This window comes from Apostichopus japonicus, chromosome 17 (genome assembly GCF_037975245.1).
Source record: "Apostichopus japonicus isolate 1M-3 chromosome 17, ASM3797524v1, whole genome shotgun sequence".
NCBI classification, from domain to species: Eukaryota; Metazoa; Echinodermata; class Holothuroidea; order Aspidochirotida; family Stichopodidae; genus Apostichopus; species Apostichopus japonicus.
Genome location: NC_092577.1, coordinates 8,712,265 through 8,733,745, shown reverse-complemented (window position 1 = coordinate 8,733,745; position 21,481 = coordinate 8,712,265). Strand labels below are relative to the sequence as shown.

At 38.9% G+C, this 21,481-nt stretch overlaps 1 protein-coding gene across 1 annotated transcript; it reads right to left on the bottom strand.

Moving 5' to 3' along the window:
• Positions 1–3,727: 3,727 nt before the first annotated feature.
• LOC139984098 (uncharacterized) lies at positions 3,728–20,036 on the bottom strand. Its single transcript, XM_071997804.1, has 6 exons — positions 19,476–20,036; positions 13,916–14,173; positions 9,285–10,306; positions 7,757–7,823; positions 7,271–7,442; positions 3,728–6,432 (listed from the first exon to the last, which is right to left on the bottom strand). Exons 2-6 carry the CDS (start codon positions 14,145–14,147, stop codon positions 6,312–6,314), a joined length of 1,614 nt encoding a protein of 537 aa, XP_071853905.1. The 5' UTR covers positions 14,148–14,173; positions 19,476–20,036; the 3' UTR covers positions 3,728–6,311.
• Between the last annotated feature and the right edge of the window lie 1,445 nt (positions 20,037–21,481).

Genomic DNA, 21,481 nt, shown 5'->3' with positions numbered 1-21,481 from the left:
TTCTGTACTTCTGTACTTCTTGGACAATATGATTAAAATGAAAATATTTTGCTCAATCTTCTTGGTGCACAAAAATTGCATTTTAGAAGTCCATCATGATGAACCGCCGACAATGATCCTCTTTTGAGTTATAAAGAAGTTCATGTTTTCGCTTTTTCAATGCTTATTTCAGACTATTATTCACGATAAATTGGTCCAAATAAACAGTGTATTGCCATTTGTAGTAGTGACACATGCCAGTGTGGTTGGGAATACTCAATACTGTTGTCGGTATATGGTTTCACTTAACGGGAACCTGTCTAAGCCTTTATTGTTATTGGCTTTTAATAAAGTTATCCACTAATTTTACCCACTGACCCACCAAATTTCAGTTCAATACCACAAGAGAATGTAAAGTTAGGTCTTTAGCAGCACCCCTCTGTAGTACTCTGGAGGTGTTTGTGTGTTTGGTGGGGGACTGATATCCATGGCCATTGAGAGCAACTGTGGGACATCAATAGAGATAAAAATAATAGGGTTCCGAGAGCCTGTTGCCCCTTAATCTTAAGCCAGTCCCTAGAAGTAAATAACGACTAGCTTATTCCAAAGATCAAGGGCTGAACGGTCACAAAGCTAATACCCTGTGTATAGTATTATCTGCTTGTTATAACATGTCAAAATTACATGAAAGTGCTAGCATCAATTAAGGTGTAATCGAAAGGTCCAGGGACAACTTTAGGCCAAATTTAGCTTGCAAAGGCCTCCTCGTATTTCCAAAATATGACCACAGTTTGTTCAGGGGCCTTTCTTTCGTTTAATAGCCTTTGGGTATTTGATATTTATTTCAAAGAGACGTAGATCTATCATGCACTGGCTCATAATAACCTGGATTCCACGATAGAAAAAGCAAATGTTGTATGACTTGGCCATGTTGTTTAAATTTAAAATAGCATAAAATGCCCAAATTTGGTTTTACAAGCACCAAAAATCATGTGCACAAATAGAAATAACTACAACGAGTGAGTGAATTATTAAAAGACTTTTGCAAACAACATAGTTCAAAAGATGAAGTAATCTAAATACCCAGTAGCTAAAGTTCTCCCAACTTCTTTTTGACATCTGGTAATTTCAGTATGAAGTGCAAATTGGACAATGACCTGCACCAAACATACAGTAAGTGAGCTTTATTTGTAACCTAAACCAAACAGAACTGTAGTTTTTATCCAACTGACAAATAGTGTTAGGCTAGTAGACTAATTTTCTTTGCACTGACAGATCAGAAAGGCTGACATTGACAGAAAAAGTATGAAAATAAATTTAATTTACCACAATGTCTTGCCTCTATCAGAATAAAAATACTGATAGCAGTGCCTCAGCTGACGATTTATGTTATCAAACTACATTTTCTCTGCCTCTTCTGTTGTAATTCTCTTTCCCTTGTACTGCAGCAAGAATTCATCATGCTCGATTTATTGTGTTGCAAACACTCCATATATCTTTAGAACAAGTAGAAATACTATGAACAATTACCTTTGAAAATGAATAACAGTCGACATAACTTTACAAGATTACATTTCTCTAATTCTACCAAAGATATTTTTTGCTTAGCCATGCATGTATGTTATTACAAGTTAGTACTTACCAATTCTTTCACCGATAAACTTCTTCTCAAGACCAGGGTGAACCTACTTATAGTTGAGTACATCTTTATCCTTTGGGAAGGTTAAATATATCAAAAGTCAACACAAACAGTGACAACACAATTACTGAATGCTGCAAATTAAAGCTCCCACATGTTTTTACAACTATGGATAGGATGTAACGGGGTCCGCCCGATATTCATAAGGTCCGCTATTCATAACGTGCATTTTTTCGATAAAAAAGTTCGCTATTCATAATGGAAATAAAGGTTTGTTATTCATAATAAAAAGGGATCATAATTCATAAGTTCCGGTATTCATAATGGAAACTAAGGTTCGATATTCATAATGGGCAAAACGGTTCGATATCCATAATGGACAAAAAGGTTCGTTATTCATAATGGGACAAGGGGTTTGATATTCATAATAGAAAAAAGGGTTCGTAATCCATAATAGACAAAAAGGTTCATTATTCATAATAGGAAGAAAGGTCCGATATTCATAATGGAGCGAATCTACCATACAAAGTCCCGGCCTGGACCTAGGCTACCTTACAATTTGCATCATCTACCATAAATCATGGGATATGCACTCCTATTTTTGAAAAGAGTGCTTCATAAAGGTAGGCTTTATCAACATTTAGCCATACCAAACACAGTAATCAAATCCTTACCTCGAAAGGAAAAACAGATAAGACTAGCTACATAAGGCTTTCCTCTTGTAGACCTGCTACTAGAGCCCCCTCTTCAGTGTAACGTCGCTGCCCACTAGTCACTAGCACTTACATGTATAAGACACGTGGTGTGCATTTTTTTATGCGCTGTGAGTGCGCTGTACAGTACAATGGCCTATATGTTCTGCATCAATCATCGGAACTTGATGAACACGATTTGCTAAAACCGTTGTCGGTGCCACTGAACTAAGAAATGGTCGGTACACTGTTAAAAAAAATTCTGTTAAATTACTTTTTTTTTTTGGTAACGCAGTTTCCAAACAAATCCTGTAATTTAACAGAACATCTGTTTTAATAATTTTACATTTCAAGACTGTTTATTTTACAATCCATTTTGTTTTTCAAATTACAGAAAGTTACTGTAAAATAATTTTACAGCCCTTTCTGTTTTTTGCACAAACTGTTTGGAGTTGTAAAATTACAGTAATTCTGTAAATTGTTAACGTTAATTTACACACTTTTTACGTTTATTTACTGTCAGGTAGTGATATTCAACAGGTACCTACTGTTTTTTTTACTAATAATTTACATAGAATTGCGGATTTGAAATGTAAAATAACTTTACTCTGTATTTCAAAACATTTCGTTGGTGTTATTCTACAGGATCTCATGCATAAATTAAAGATTGTGAATGTTAATTTACAAACCACTTTTATTTGTTTACGGTCAGGTGTTATTATTTTAAAGATTTTTCACTGTAAATTTACAAGATGCTTCATCCTTTTTATTACCAGATGTTATTATTTTCAAGAATGTTTCTGTAAATTTATAAACCATTTCAGCTTTTTTACTGTCATTTACTTTCCTTTTAAAGATTTTCACAGTAAATTTACAAACCATTTCAGCTTTTTTACTGTCAGGTGCAAGTCTTTTAAAAGTATATTGAAGATTTGTCACTGTAAATTTACATGACAATTCAGCTTTGTTACTGCAAGGTGTTTTCATTTTAAAGATTTTCACAGTAAATTTACATACCATTACAGCTCTTTACTGTCAGGTGCCATAATTTGACATATACTGAAGACTTGTCACTGTAAATTTACAAGACAATTCAGTATTTTATTGACAGGTGTCATTATTTTCATGACTGTTTCTGTAAAGTTACAAACCATTTCAGCTTTTTTACTACTACAGCTGTAGCTTAAAGATTTTAAATATATTAAAGATTTTACACTGTAAATTTAAAAGACACTTCAACCTTTCTACAGGTATTACCACGTGTCAATATTTTAAAGATTGTTTCCATCGTGCCAGGTGTATTTATTTCACAGATTCTCACAGTAAATTAAAAAAACCATCTTAGCTTTTAACCGTCAGGTGCAAATATTTTGAGTATGGTTACTGTAAACTTCTGTAACCTTACAAAGAGAGAACAAAAACAAAAATAAACATGACAGTTCAAGTTTTATTCCTCTAACACTCAAAACGACGCAAATGTGAAAAAATGAAAAAATGATCATTTTGTACTTTTTGCTTCTTACTCCAGTCACATGAGCTGTTCATAGTTTCATGGCTTACATGTTACAGGGATGATTAAATGGGAGCTCATAGATCTGTTAACAACAATTAGTTAAACCAGGGAGCTAAAGGCTTAGTGATTCCTTGACTACATTTATCTTTGTTGACCTCAGATGACCTTTGACATTCATGTTCATGTTCTACTCATGAAGAAGTATGTCACTATTTTCCCTTTTAACTGAAAATGTCAGTCCACACCAACAACATTAATGTGCATATTCTTCCATAAGCAAGCTATACAATCAATTTTAACTTGATTGTACCAAGCATTCTGGACTTCCGTTTACAAGTTTTCATGACTGTTGACTAGATAACGTTTAACCTAACCCCAAAACAACAGGGGTGAAGTGCTCATCACAGGAAAATTACATACCAAGTATGTCCTCATCTGTCCAGACCTGGAAAAGTTAGCATGGTAGAAGCTAAAATTTGGTTGTTTTAAAAAAAAAAATAAAACCCCATTTTTGGTCAAAAAATTACCCCAGAAACAATAGGTTTCTCTTCTTCCCATAAAAAAAGCTACACGCTTAATAATTTACGCTTGATCAGACAGATCATTCTAGACTTATCATGTTAGCAAGGTTTCCGAACTTTAATCTCTGTTGTACAACCTTCTTCCATCCATCATGGACTTTATAGATACCTCAAACTGAAATCAAGGAATCAAAAACATGAACAGTGGACATCAGACACTGCTGCGAATATTTAATCATCCATTACCATGCACTAGTAGTGTCCAACTTCTTCCGTAGAAGAGAACGAGAGTTATGACCATAACAACTTGTTGAAATAGCCAAACTACTGTTTGAACTATCTATCTCAATTCCAAAGAGATATCGGCGACAAAGCTGAGTAAAATTTTAGGCTTTCTATGAAAAATATTGCAATTTGAACAACAAATTGCATTTAAGAAGTGTAATGGAGCTTTTAAAGACCTTTTCAAAGATTAAACTGTCACATAACAAATAAAAAATTAACATCAAAAGCTAAAGTTTTTAAAATACCACCCAGTTTACTGAACTTCTTTATTAAGTATCTGGCATAAACAAATAACTGAAAACTTTTAAATTTATCAGGTCAGTAAATCTCCTTTAAAAAATGTGAACATCACCTGACTCAAAGAAAATCCATAGAAAGAAAATTGGCATTGCTTCAAAGTCGTTTTCTCAATGTCGTATTAGGATTTCCCTGACAGCAACCAGTTTATAACCCAGATTCCAGTTTCTTCAGAGGAAACTGGGGGTGGGGGGGTCTACCCAAGGCTGCAGGTGCAGTCACACAAGACCTTAGACACCTGCTGTTAACTTCCAGGAAACATTTTTCATAACATAAATATGAGCAGCACCAAAACCAGCACAGAAATGAGGTAATAGGAACTACCATGATTTCTTTTGGGAGGTTGAAGAGGGGAAATAGGGCACCATGCCACCATTGCAAAGCACAAGTCTCTCTGACACAATTTAAAGTGCTTTAAGCCATTGATATGATCGCTTGCTACTGCACATTGTTTGAGTGAATCAATTCATTGCTTTACATACATGTGTAAAACGATTCTAGGCTATTTTATGTTCATCTCAGAAAAAAACACCACAGCCCTTTAAAATAGGATGGATGGTTAGTAAGCAACAGGCCAGAGTTAGCATTTAGACATGGTTTTATGCCTATATAAATTTGTAACAGTCTGGTTTAGCAAATGATGCCCATTATTTATGCTAAGCAACATGTACAAACTGACCAATATTAATGGTAGCAGCCCCCATTCTTAGAGTCTTTGTTGTGATCCAAACAGGGATTTCTCCAGATAGACAAATTTACAATGCCCCATGCGGATTAAACTCCAGCCTCAAGGTGAAGACAGATGTTCTAGATCAAACTATTGGAAAAGGAATCTACTACTGAGACATGGTTGCAGGGAACAAACTTTGGCACCTATGGCACAAAAGATAGGAAACCCAATGACAGGCAATCACAGACATCCATTTCACCCAATACAGTAAGAATCATATTGCCACCTATGAACACTATAAACTTTTCTTCAAAGAAAGAAAGGGTCACATTGCCATACAATTTGTACAGAAAATGGTTTTGCCGATGGCTTACAAATTTTTATTCGATGGCAAGTTATCAACAATGATCATATGAGACATGTAAAAAAACATAACACCTAACCAGACAGACCTATTGAGTGTCCGGTACAGTAACAAAAAAGTAAGGCAATGAAACAGACTTAGATTAGTTACCTAAATGTTCTAAGTGAAATCTCTTTGAGACACATCGAGTAAACAGCAGTTCAATCAAGTTTGTCATTCTGCAACTGGCACAGAACCTCTGTCATGTCGTTAATAATTTTGTCACATACGTACTACTATTCCACCGCCTACTTAAGTAGCTTTTGCAGAAAAACTGTACAACCGTACTAAGGACCAACACGTCAACCTGTCCTACAGGTCCCACTCGCTTTCGAAGTCTTTCATCTGCCCCAACAGAGTGACCACCTTCGGATGCACTGCAGACTTCAGCTTACTTTTAGCAGAGGTGTTCGGATTAAGTCCAACAAAGCACCTGTGGGATGAACAGGAAAGCATGCATTACAATGTAATCAAATGACTGATGACTTTTGCAAGAGTTGGAGGGGGGGGGGGGGTAGGCTGTGCACCAAAGTTATTTCCAGCAGCTGATTTGCGATTTCAATTTAACAGCATTATATGATGTTCCATTCAAAATCAACGAACAAGCTGAAAGGAGCACCACCTAAGGGACATTATGACAAAGTTTCAAGAAAATCAAATGCTATTTGTAGGAGAAGATGCATTTTGGAGCCTATTGTGCCCCTTTAATGACCTTTGACCTTCACAAGGTCAAAGATGTCCCAGGGGTCAATGAACAGTGGCCAAGTTTGGTCAACATCCATCAAAATATGACCGTTTGGGGGCCTATACTTCTTTTCACCAAATTTTACTGTTTTAACTCAAACGGCATTATATGACGTTGCATTAAAAATTTACGGACAAGCTAAAAGGAGCACCACCCAATGTACATTATGACAGTCTCAAAGAAACCGAATGCTCTTTGTAGGAGATGCATTATGTAATTTTTCACACAATGACCTATTGTGCCCCTTTAATGACCTTTGACCTTGACTTTCACAAGATCAAAGATGTCCAAGGGTCAATGAACATTGTGTCCAAGTTTGGTCAACATCCATCAAGGAATAACCATCTGGGGCCAAAAAGGCAATTGTTGACAGATTAGCTCAACCAGCATGGGGCAAGGGGGTCCATTATGTGCACAAACCACATTCTAAGAAGGTCTGATGTCTTTGGTGCTGAATGCTAAGATAGAAGAAAGCTGAAAAACAAGTGCTACCACTCTCCACCTGACAATCAGTTGCAATACTCACCGTTGAATGAACTCCATGGTCACTGCACCCTTTGCAGGATATTCTATGTTGAATGCATAGAAACTAGCAAAGAGCATCCCCAGGGAAATGGCAAAATCATTGATCTTGTGGTTGTTGACTGGGACCTTGTCTACAACAATCCCGAAATGCCTTCCTGCCAGCAGTGTAGGACCTACCAAAAAAAAAGATGTCCACATGATTTTCCCAATAAAACAAGTGGGTTCTCAAGCGCCGAATTTTGAGAATGGATCTTTGGGCCAAATATTCACTGTATTATTCCGTGGCCTCTAACGAGGACAATAGAGTTGTAGTTTTATAGTAACTGTTTGGAGCCTTTGGCATGAGACAGTCGGCAAATTTGTAGTCAGTTGGCATATATCTGACTCTGAAAACATGAAAAGGAACATTAAGATACATTTTTTCAAAGGTAAACCACACTCAGACCTGATCATTATTCCGGTGATTTGCTTAAAAATGCTCACTTACCAAAAACAACGATGCAGGGTGATGGCGATCCAATTTCATCTGCCACCTCTTCAACTGTGTTGGTCTCCTGAAAAAGAGATATCTCCTTATTAATGGGTAAGTAAATGTGATTTGTAATTTTGTAACGATATAAATACATACTGTGCAGTGCAGTTTGTGTAGTTGTGGTTTTCCAGGCATAAATAGCAGCCAAGAATGGAACATCCTCATAGCTCAGAGAGGATGGATCCCTCTAAGGTATAGAAGGGCCATGTATTTTTCTCTGCATGGCATAAGAGGCGACTAAAAGGAGAGGACTTGTATTGACTAACAACAGGAAGACACTAAGCAACACATGTGTATGGTCATTTTCACAATCAATGTTGTAACTTTCAATATTGGCATTCTTTGATCCATGGAAAGCTAACCAAGTGTGAGATCTTCCTAATATATTCTACCATTTACTTGCCCTAACTAAGGTTTACCAACTTGATCAGGTTTACCTTGTAGATTTGACAAAACAATATGTGTCATGAATCTGCTAAGTTGACATTGCATAATTCAGAGTGGCTTTCTTTTTTTGGCATATCATTTTATTCATACATTTTTAATTCTCTAAACTTGTTATGCATATGAAGTTCCATTCAGTCTGGGGTTTTCAGAGTGAGCCCTAGCCTTCAAATGAAGCCTGTCAGCAAATTGTGGTTGAATCCTTGCATCCGACTTAAAGAACTTAGTCAAAAATATACAAAACAATTTGCAGGACAATCATTTTAGTGCTGTTTTTGGAATTCTTATTTGGGGGTACACTTAGTACTTCTCCTTTTACACAATAATGTTAGCTTAGGCCACATTATCATGTACTGTAATAGGAGAAACAGCTCTGGAGGCAAGGGGCGCTACTCCCTTTTGGCTTTTTAGTGCTGAGATGCTTTAGTTCGTGTAACACAACCACACTAAAAAGCCACCATAGCCACTCAATTCTTCCGTGTTTGGATATAAAATGAAACGTTGTCTCTTTGGCTAATCAAATTCCATGATTTTTCCAGGTTTTGAAGCATTTTGCCTCAAATTCCATGACTTTTCCAGGATTTAAAGCATCTTATTTAAATTCCATGACTTTTCCAGGTTTTCCAGGTAAGGCTGGGAACCCTGCATCTATAGAATTAGATGATTCAATTTGATTCTTAATGAAGCAATTTCTGGGTTTTTACTGAATTTTTGAGGCTGATTTAACCCCAGCCTAAACGGACTACTTATTGAATTATTTTCATAAACGTTTTTCTAATTTCTTCATTTATGCAACATACATACAGTACACAGGTGTTATCCACCAAAAGCAGTACCAATCCATGGTATGATGACAGGCCGTGCCAATTGGCCAGCCTCCAGTTCCATTACTTGCTGTATTGCAGGATTAATGTTATCTTTTGACCCTTTTATGTTGCACTAACCACAAAAGTACTTTAATACAGAATGTACTGCATGCCAACAAACCACACCCAGTAGGCCCTATAGTTTGAATACAGATATGCCTCTCCATACCAACCTGTGAAAGATGCAAAAAAGAACTAGCATCTTCTCCAAAGTAGCTTGCCAGGAGGCAAATCAAGCCAGGCAGCTCTGCAGAATTGTCCTGAGCTTCCAGCTTCATAGTCTCAATGTTCTTCAGAGTGTCTTTCATGGTGATGCTCTTTGTGGGACACTTACGAAAGTACCGCAGGATGCGGCGCCCTTTGGTCTCCAAGGAATGCTCCAGCGTTGGCAGAAGATCGATTCCAACAAGCTCCTTGAAGTGCAAAAACATACCCAATTTTTCTGACAGAAAGGGGTATTCCTCCAACAGACCTTCAATAGTGACACTCTTTGAATTAATCAAAGTGCGGATTGAGAAATACACACTTTGCATGTGCGATGTGATTAGGTCTTCATCCCAGTCTTTCTCGCCAGCTGCATACATTTCCTTCAATGCAAGAATCTTCTCTTTCTGAGTGGCCTCAGTCTCTCCCTCAGGGAACCCTCCCGGTTGCCAGTTTATGCAACCATACGAGTCCCTCTTCTTGATGCGTTTTGTCTTCGGTTCGGTCACTTCTTCATCGGAAGTACTAGTCATTGAAGATGAAACAGATGGAACCGGGAGGTAGCTTTCATCTCTTTTTAAATTGTTTACTCTGTTTTCGAGTTGCTTCAAGATAGAAGCCGTGCCATCACCAATAACTTCACCTCCAATGTCGTCCCTGAAACTCGCAGGGTACGCACTCACAACCTTTTTTGCAACAGTGACCAAGTTTTTCCGTCCTGGGCTTTCATCAAGTTTGAAAATGTCATCACAGATTACTCTGATCATTTCCCTTCTTTCTCTGGGGGCTGGTCTCTTCTTTTTCTTTAAGCAATTGTTTAAGTTTTTAGACATCTTGCTCCAATGGACTTCGAACGTATCAGCCCAGTTTCCTGCGCACTGGTCTCTGGAAGGTTGAGTGTGTATGTCTGGTGTCGATTCTGTGGACAGTGTTGAGGTATCCAGGTCAACGGTTTCCTCTCCCTCACTCAGCACATTCTCTGGAGCAGTATCTTGGAATGAGAATAACCATACACAAAATAGTTATTAATACTGTAGAACATTAGGTCAGCGCGTAAGTTTGACTGTCCCAAGAATGTTAAGAGCCTGCAGAGTTAGGTGTTTTTTATTTAATCCAGAAAGCCAAACAGCTTAGTAATTCATTGACTGCCATAGATATGCTTTGTGCAACTTTGATCCTGCTCAAACAGCATTGCAGACTTTTGTGTACAAGGTTTTCAGACTTTAGCCTCTGGTGACCTTTGACCTTGACTTTCAGATGGTCAAAGGTGATAAAGCAGTCAATGAACATTATGTCTAAGTTGGGTCAACATCCATCGAAGACTAAGCCAGTGAGGGCCTATAAAACTTTTTTCTCTGATTTTACTGTTTCATTGCTACTGACATTATATATGAACATCTATCAAAAATATGTGTAGAATTTATAGGAAGCACCACCTAAAGAACATTATAACCCAATTTCAAGAAAATCTATTGTTCTTTGAAGGAGAAGTAGCATTTTGCAGTTTTTCCAATTTGTTTACAAAATAGCTCATTATGCACCTTAAATGACCTTTAACCTTGACCTTCAGAAGGTAAAAGATGCACCATCAGTAAATGAACATTGTCTCCAAGTTTGGTTAACATCTGTCAAAGAACAAACATTTGGCAGCAGAAAAAGCAAAAATTTACACTGGATAGATAGAGTGACAGTCCTATCACAATAGCTCAACCAGCATAGCTGGTTTGAGCTAAAAATCAGAACATTTTAGGCAAAAGATTTGGCATGGATTGGCAATTTATAAGTGCAAACTGCCAGGCCGATTTTCTGTTGAGTGAATTTTTACTTTGCATGCCACCTGCACAGTAGACTAGTGTGGATAAGGCAAGTTTTGGGGCAAAACAAATTCCGGCCCCCCCATCCCCCAGGGGTCCCGTACACCTATGATCCTGTCCCTCCCTGTTCTATCTTTATTATTACAGCCAAGTGGTCAAAAAGGTTATGTAGTGCACCCCTGCACTGGGCTAGTTTAGATAAATTTTCAATTAAATGCTTTCAAGCAATTGTTTACAGAGGATTTGCCTTCATTGAACAATGACCACTGCAGACACAGTGTGGCTTTCATAATGTCCAAGTACATACAGTAAGCCTAGCTGTATTTCTGCCAAATCTAACATGGGTGACATTTGCAGAATTTTACAGAGAATATGGATGGGTTATGGTCTCTGACCTGTACTCATTATTGCTATGTGATTGATGTGATTAACTAATTTTGAAAACTGAGGAACAAGGCCCAGAATAACAAAAGTTAAGGAAAACATGTCTCCTTTGGAGAGTTGGGCTGTCTGCGGTCATGAAAAATAACCGGCATGGCCACGCAATTACTTTTATTTGCTGAAATGATTAAATGGGTTTACCAGACCTGCCAACTTTTCAAGTGCTAAAACTGTACTTGAGAGACAAAAAGTTGTATTTTACCCCAAAAACTGTATTTTCCCTGGCTGCCAAGAATATGCCCGAAGATGCAAGTGTCACATGACAGCATTCGCACTAATTAAGGCTCAAAATTGTGTCATTTGCACATCTACAGCCAGAATCTTCTGCGGGATAATCCCGCATAGATTTCTATAGGCCTAGCCCCTGTCTAGGTCTAACTTAGTACGAGGGACTGCAATAAGTGTTCACATAGATCTCGATCGTAGCACATGTGCAATGTTTGCATGCTCAGTTTATTGTCGCACAATCCAGCTGCACCTGGGAGTCTACTATGACATGCACGTATGCACAACAAATCAGAGTTACGATTGGGTAAAACTGTCTTTGATTGACATTTTGCAGAACTGGTACATGTCCAATTCTATTATGACCATGTGGAAAATAATGTACAAAGTCACAGCAGATTCAATAGCCTAGGCCTACCTGCAATTCCACGAAGCCATCACGAACTTTCATGTTCATACGATTAATCCCCTAGGCCAGCTTCCATTTTTAACTTTCCGTATGGCGACGAAGTCGAAGGAGAAGCTTAAATATTGCCAAAACATTGCGCATTTCGACATGCACCTTATCCATATGGCGGATCTATAGTCCAAGTTTGGCCTCAATCCGACTTCCCTTATTGTACTGGGTGTATATGTACGGAGTGCCATGTGTGCCAGAAAACTATGTTTAAACCTAACACTAATATACACACTGTACATATACACCCACTACAGTGTATGTACTGTACACACTGTACATACATGTATGTACTGGTTGAAATTCATTTTATAGTAAAGTCTACTATTTCAACCAATTGTATATGTACAGTGTGTATATTAGTGTTAGGTTTAAACAGTCTTCTGGCACTCATGGCACTCCGTACATATACACCCAGTACAGTGTATGTACTGTACACACTGTACATACATATGTATGTGCTGGTTGAAATTCATTTTATAAGTCTTCTAATTTAATGAATTCAACCAGGAGAAAACAAGTTCATTGCTAATAGTATTTTTTTTATATAAAATTAAAAACTGCACAGTATTGAAGGTATTGAGGTACTGTATATAATTATCAATTAGTAGCAATAAGCCCCACTCCTTAATGTAGGACTGTTCAATTATATTGCATGGGCAATTTTATGGTACTACAACAATAGGCTTCACCCCTTCTTATAGGACCATTCCATTAAATTGCACAGGTAAAACATTTTTCCTTTTAATCTTAAAACCTCTTTTGTGACAACTTGAATGAAAGGAGAGGCTACATGAGTGTAGAATAAAATTACACCTCCCACTGCTACACACCAAATTTCAACTTGATAGGAACAATCATTCTGGACTTATTAATGTTTACAAGGGTTTTAAACTGACCTCTGACCCAACCCCAAAACAATAGCTATCATGTACTCATCATGGGAAAACACATACCAATTATAAGCTTCATCCATCCACGTAGGGTCGACGTTATCGTGTTTACAAGCTTAAATTAGGCAAAATATCAACTTTTCACAATTTTCCCATTTTTTTAAACAAAACCGAATTTCAGCTAACTGTTAGACTTACAGTGAAACCCACAGCAGCCTCGCAGTGGATGAATCATGTCATGAGCAAAATTTAGAACTACACTGGAGCCTGGAACAGCCGGGGACGGTGAAAACCAAAACCAGGACTCGTAGACCTGTGCAGCAGCTTATTCATAAATCACCATCACACTACCTCTACTAGTGCAGGGGTGTAAGAGAGGTTTTGAAAAAAGTCTGCAAAAGTGGTAAGTTCGGTCGAAGTTAAAAAATCGGAATTCCGCGTAAAATCAGAGATTTCACAGCCCTGACTAGTGTAAGAGTTGCTGGGTCACTATGAACAACACTGACATTTACCCAACTAAATCGCACGCTCAGAAATAAGGAGTTACCAGGAACAGGCAAGATCACAGCCTATTTAGCCCCCATTCCCCCCCCCCCCAATATTTTAACCAAATCGCTGCTCATGCGGTACATTTTGTGTCCATGTGATATTGCCAGTGTACCATAGTGACCTTTGACAATATATCATTATCATATTATTATAATGTAAGCATGAGCTGGCTTCTTAATTGAGAACCAGGCTCCAGTATTACTTAAGTAAAGTATATTTACCTTCACCTGCAGTTGACCACGCATCTATGAGTCTTCTGCGCTGAATAGGCTTCAGCATAGAGAGGTCGTCCTCCGTAACAAATCTCAGATCACCCACAGATTCAACTCCAACATCCACAAGTTGATCCAGGACTCCATTCGCAAGTGCCAGTGGCAAGGATGGCAGTGCATCACTGATAGCAGACTGAATGGGACTAAGTCTTACAGTATCGGATGAATCATATGCATCCATTTTTCACTTACTATGCTTTACCTGACCTGTATAGTAAAACCAAATTAAAACACTCAAGCAAATGAGTGCATGTGTATGCATGCCACACATTAAAGCAGGCTACTACTCCACTGCAGGCTGCAGACTGCAGCGTATGCTTGATCTGTATCATACTCAAGCACTAACGACCTAATTTTTCATGCCTAATACACAATATTTATTAGCATGCAAAAATTATACTTTTGTTTAAAAAAAAAAAAAAAAAAATACCTTAGCACTAGTGCTTGGCTTGTCTAGTGGATGTAGGCCTAGTTGCTAACTAATAATGAAATTTACAAAAATAGTTTCTCATGCTTTTGTCTAAGAGTGAAGGACTACGGCAAAACGCAACACTTAACAATAAAGACGCGGGCTTTGTGATTCATTGCCTGAAAGTTTTAGCTTGCTGGTAGTAAGTGCAGGATGCACAGTTTGCATTATCATCTCTGCATGTCTTCACAATGACACTAAGTTGTGAAACTATAAAACTGTGTGGTAATGGTGTATACATTGTAGGCCTATACTATGGATGTGATTATGACACAAAATTATAGCATTCAGACTAATGTTTGTCAGTTAGTCAATTGTGTGCTGTACCTCCTATACCACAGATAATGCAAGGTTTCCAGGTAGGCCTACTGCACACCAGTGGTTTAAACCTGTGGTCAGCAAACTAGAGGTCACAACCCTTCTGAGGGTCCCAAAAATATTTTAAGGGTCTAGACAAAATTGCAAGGGAAAAAATATTGCCAAGTTTGTCATTGAAAATGGAGTGATTAAAGTCTAGAGCCAGTGATCTGCATCGTGTTGTGTTGCCGGTACTCCACATCAGTCAGATTTTTGTCCACAGTAATGGTGTTTCTCATGTAATATTAAACTGAAACCGAGGTGGTAGTACTAGGCACTGCCTTGACATACGGTGAACTGTTTAACGCATATAGTTACACAGATTTTAAACTGGCAATCGTTGGTAGGTTATCGCTCAATGACAGCAGCTAAGTACGCTTGAGAATATTGCAGTGCTATGCTTATATTATCGTCATTTAGCAAACATTACCATGATGTTGTATACCGTCCGTCTACTACTTTATCTTCACGCACTATTCACACATGCCATTTGTCAAGTTGCATCAAAGCGGGCATGGGGCACAAGCTAACAAGGCCAATGCAGCCATGGGTCATGGGGAATACTGCCTCATAACAAGTTCTGAGATGGACACAATCCAATTATTCAATGGTTCAAGCTGGAACGCTCAGGCCAAGATTGTACTTCGCCCTCAAGGCACATTATGGGCAAAATAAAGGCAGGATTAAAAAGAATGGCCGTTTGGAGAACACTAGTTAAAAACATGCTTCTAATTGCACTTTAAACCGGTTGTCCAAACGTGTAGGTTATCACCGGTTTACTGCCCTGACCCCTGGTACTATCAGACACGTGCAGTGAAGGGTTCTAGGCCTACAAGTTCAGATTGGCATGTCTTAATATGGGATTGCGATGAATATTTCTAGCGTGTCTAACAAGGGACGAATGTTAGAAAAAATAGCGTTCTCCTCTTTGGGAAAGAAATTACTGATTTTCAACTTTTTATTTATTATTATCAAGTGTGTTTAAAGAGTAATGACGGTTTGAGTAAGAACTGTAACAGTAACGCTATGAGCGGTCGGCTTGTTTGTACTCTTGGCCTATTTGCACTCTGGACATACACCCTTGTAACTGTGAACTGGCTTATTGCTTTAGGCTGGCTTTGTCAATATATACCTTAAAATCAAAATCCCAGAGTCAGCTTTGCAACCAAGTGCTGAGACAATCAAGGACTTACATTTTCTTGAGCATGCCAGGGGTACTAGGAGTGTGTCATGCAATTAACAATTACAGTATTCATGTGTCTTTGTTTTTTTTTTGCCTGTGAAATGTATGCATATAAAATGCCCCCCTCCCCTTTTAAGTGCTGCTTTTAAGTGCTATATAATTTAGAAGGGACATGCCACCCCTATACTGTCAGGCTATACCACTGTCACAAAATATTCAATATACACGAATGGTTGCAGGCTGTATACACAAGCAACTGAAGGTGTGCCTTGCATCTCTTTGAACCAAAACAAAATTTACTCACCATTATTTACACAGAGTAAGAAATCAAAAGTGAAAACAGTTATGTTTTAGAGGGAGCAGAAGTCTTCCTCGAACTAGATATGCAGTCAATGGATAATAGTCCGAAAGCTTTGATATATTCACACACACTACATTATTGGAGGGATGCAGCATATATACTCCTAAACCTTGAAGTATGGTGGCAGAGTGGAGCTTTACTAAAAGGTATGCTTCGTCACAGACCAAAATGGTCAGAAGTATGCAACCAAACTTCATGCCCTCACAAGCTACAAATAACCCTGCACTGTACTCGGTACCACTAACGTGCATTCTTTGACTACAAATGGCCAAATCAGTATTTACATTTGCTTCTAGCAAGGCAGCCCTGATCTCAAGACTGAAAATCTCAGGATTCAAACACGTTCCTTTTTCAAGAGAGAACCTTGATTGAAACAGATTCCCAGCACTGTTATATGCTTGCAGCATTTGGTGTCTCTCTGACAGAGTATGTGTTATGTTGAGGAAATTATGGCAATTTCGGCTACATCTTTTGAAATATGAGTGCTTGCTTTCAAAACGAAGAGTCCACAGTCTTATCAATGGTCCGAGCTTGACTATCAATTCAGGATAGTGACTGAGAAAGTGATGTTTGGGCCTGAGATTTACACAAGGAAAGACACTTTTCCTCCCATCGAGATACTCTTCTATCAATACTCTGAGGTAACCTATTTCATTGAACGTGATCTGGGGAGCACAGACATACTGAACAATTTCTCGTAACAGTAAAAACAGCTTCCAAACAATGTCACTTGGGTCACAAACCTCCTGACCAAATAAAATTGGAAACAACTTCATCAAGCACCAATTCTCCACTGCTTGTCCACCAAGCCTGGTAGCATTTTGGTTGATTTTTGCAGGTTTATTATTGATGTCAGGACCAATAAACTTAAACTGCTCCAACTTCCTATTCAAGTTTAGGTAAGTAAACCACTGTTTTTCCTTCACCCAGTAATTTATGAAGAGCGCCAAGTCGTAATCTACCACACCTTCGAAAAGATCATGCCCCAAGCAAGGTGGTAGTCCAGGAGAACACACATGGTAATATGTGAGAGCATTGAAATGCGAGTCAAACTTGATCCCTTGATAAATACTTTCATTAGATTGCCGGAGTTGTTCCACACACCTATTATACTCATCAGGAGTTCTACATTTACCGTTAGCATAAGGAGCACCAGAGAGAAATTCCTGCCTTGTCAGCAAGCAAAACCTACAAAAATGTTGTGCAGTGAAACTCTCAACAAACCCACCAATGGTGTGTGACCCTAAGTTGTCACCCATGATACAAGCCAGGGACCCTTTAAATCTGCGACCATCTTTCAACTGTATACCACTTTCCTCTAATGATTTTAAATCTTCTATGAGTCTTTTGAATACCTTTTCTTGACCAAACTGCTTTAGATCACTTTCTTTGCAAAGAAGTGCAAGCTGCAATGACTCAATTGATGATCGATACTCGGGAGGGATATTGCCAAGTGAATAATACACGGCCAATATTTTGTGTTTTTTTTTCGCAGAGCCTAGAGGGTTCACTACTTCGAAGGCATCTTGAAACAACATAACAGGGACTACATTGCTATCACTTTTAAACAGTTTGTTTTCCCTGAAAACTTGCCCATCAGTGATGTCATTTAGTGCAGAGGGATTTGTACAATTTGCCTCAGATTTTAACGGCGTTGACTCATTTTCAAGGAGGAGCTTAATGGTGTCCAAAAGAGGAACATAGTGGCAATGATGTATTTTACCTGATATGCCGCTGCCAAGGGCAATAGATACTGGGCACACAAAGTTCAATGACTTGTAGAATACTCTTCTTGTATGTTTGGTGCGTAGTTCACCTTTCACGCTATCAATGGCAAGCCACTCATCTTCGGAATTTATATAAGCAACCAATTGCTCTATGAAATCTTCACTTACTTGTGCCTCCTTCAATTTACTTGTAAGTTTCAATTCAAGAGAGGCCTTGCAAATATCATGAATACTTTGCAGCTCTTCCACAATAGTCTGTATTGTTGACTCTGGAACCAATTTTTGTCCCTGCAGCTTAAGCAAGAATAATGCAAAACTTTTCAAAAAGTCAGTTTTAGAAGTGTTTTCCTGTGGAGCTTCATCATTTGATTTATCTAGATCTATGTGACAGTCAACTTCTTCCAAACATGGGCTATGGGTGGGGCTAGGGGACATAGAGTGGTCATCAATGGGACTGCTCAAAGATGGGGCACCATTTGTTAAATGCGTTTTGTAAACATTGTTGATGCTTTTCACACCCCACTTTCTATGGTAACGAGACAAATGAACAGCAAATGTCGTCTTTTTGGTAAATTTTCTTTTGCACTGGCTAAATGGGCAGTTTATAATTTTTCCATCATCGATATGTTTTTTAAGATGCCAGAAGAATGACTGCAAATTGGGGCATTCTTTTTGGCAAAAGGGCAGTGCACACTTGAGCGATTGGTTTAATGTGCAAAACTGGCTTAAGCCCAGAGTAGAAGCTCTAGAAGATTCACCATAACTTAAGTTACCCCTAGGCACCCTAGACCTATGATGTTTTCGAGTGATGTGAACTTTCAATGAAGTGAAAGTCCTAAAAGTATACTGGCAATTTTGGAAGCAACATGGAAATTGAACATTTGCCAAGTTTCGGTGGCTTCGTAGGTGGCCTATGTAGTTAGCGACACTATTAGTTGAGGTTTTGCATATAGTACATAAACCAATAAACATTATTCCCCATGAAAAGGCAAGTAGTGTCAGGATATTCATATGGCCTGACGTTTCCTGTGTCTTTGTGACTGTAGGCCTAGGCTAATGCATACTGTAGATTACAGCTAGGCATATTCATGAGGACGTAACTCATAGTAGGCCTAACGATAGTCAATGAGCTTGTTACTTGTTACTGTTAGGAGCAGGCAACTGCAATTACTTAACGCTAAACGTTCGCTTCGGCCTAGACTTGAGCCTAGAGGCCCGGCCCAGGTAAATTACGCGTAACCTAGCCTACACACACTTCAGTCACTCAGTAGGTTAGGTTAGAGTCGGCTTAGCCTAACTTGTTATATTACAATAGTGTACTGACTGCGACAACATGTGGCATACATGACACATAGGCTACAAACTTAAAAAATAGTGGTTTAAGGTCATCAGGAATTGTTTAGTCGAATTACCAAAGATGCAGAAAATAATTCGTCGCCTTAATTACTGGTGATAGTAGATTTTTAGAAGTAGTAGTCTCAAAACAGCCCGATAACAGTTCCGCTTCAGCAACCGAACCTAGCGATGAAGATACTGTACTGCAACTGTTCCGGCCGCGTAATTTTTTTTCCCAGGACCCCCAAGTACCGTCCACACATACATGCACAGTATTACTACAGTATACTGCAGGCGGGGCGAGCGCGCGGCACACAATTTATACCGGTTCGCGCCGGATTCGTTACGTTTTATTACCCCATAAAGGATAAGTGCTAGGGCCAATCAAATTCTGCACATCGGTTAATGTAATATTTAAATATATATGTTTGGCTCAACAATCCTAATTTTTATCGGCAAGAGTTTTACCAGTCCCAGATTATTCTAAAAATACATTGCCTTGACTCGAATTTTAAACTTTCACTCTGCGGATTTGTTTGTAATATTCTGAAAACAAAAAGTTTTTCCTATCTTTATTTGAATAAAAAATCAGCCTAATCTAAAAACTTGTTTGCGTTTCACATGGTAGTTAAATAACGACTAATCAAACTGTACAGTTTTGGTAAAGTAATTTATTCTCCTTTTTTATTTTCTTCTAATTTCTGGGTTTTCTTTTAAAGTGAAATGAAAAAGAAGACACATAAAATACTCTAAGATTTTACTTATAATTTTTTTGAGGAGCCAAACTCTGTCAACTTCTGCATACATTGCTTGTCTTGTACTCTTGTATGAAATAAACAAATAGTCAACGGTAACTTCTATTTAGAGTTCGCTGTGGTTGGCTCTCATGCCCGACCCTTTTCCCGCGCGCGCCAACAAATGAACGCCATTTGTTAACTCAGACATGCAACTGGAATTAGATATTAAAGTTTTCGATGCCACGTTTGGCCCTTCCTTCAATGCCCGCGGGACAAAAAATTACTTCCCCTAAAAAAGTGCGCTGCTATTCGGAGCTGCGAAGCATTTTGCGTTACGGGTGGACAGTCCCACTGATATTTTAAGGTATATTTTTAAGGTATCAGTGGCGTAGTCGTAGTTATTATCAGGGGCGACGTCAGCGACGGGGGTTCCGGCCATCGATGGGCACCCCGGAGACCCCGCCTCCCCCCGTCCGAAGAGGAGTGGCCCCTAGTTGGAGAGAAAAATGGAAAAACGTCGGGAGCCTTGGCCAAAAAATTGTGAAATAAGTAGTCTAATGTAAAAACAGTGGTCACCCAGTCTGGGAGAAAGCGTAAAAGCGGGGAGGCCCGGAGCAAAGTTTACGAATAGCCTGAGATTACAAATAAAGTATGCCTCCGCTTTTCGTACTCAGTTGCAGGTACCTAATTAAAACAGGGGCATATCCAGAAATTGTCAATAGGGTGGGCGCAAAGCATGACTGATCGCCGTCCTGGGGGGAGTCTAAGGGGATGGGGTGGCCCCCTCCCCTTTGGGAAATTTTTGCCTCTGCAGAAGGGCTGAGATGCCAAATGGTGCTATATGTTTAATGTGACCAATTTTCAAGCCTATCTTTTGCAGGATTTTTCATTTTTGTGCTCATTTCTTGGGGTCATGACGGCCAATAGGGGGGGGGGGAGGGCGCCTCCCCCTGGATCCGCCCCTGATTAAAACTTGAGACATATACATGCTTGAAAAAAATACAAAATCGGGGAAAACAGGATAGAATATTAGAACGTAGGAAATGCAGGTGATACTGAGGTGCGCATTTCTAAAAAAAAAAAAAAAAGAGGCGCTATAGGCCTAAGGCGCAAAATTTAAGAACACCAACCATCTAAAATCAAGTCGGGGGTACAACGCAGACAATGGTGCTACATGTCTGCGTTGTACTGCGCTGTACTGCAAACCAGAATGTGCAACTATCGGCGAACGACGGCAAATGTGTGCAGCACGGTCAAACCTTTATGTGCTCCAAGGCGCACCGGAACACATGAAGCAACTATAGCAGCTCGGCACTGACGCAACTCGACTGAGTCGATGTGCAGAT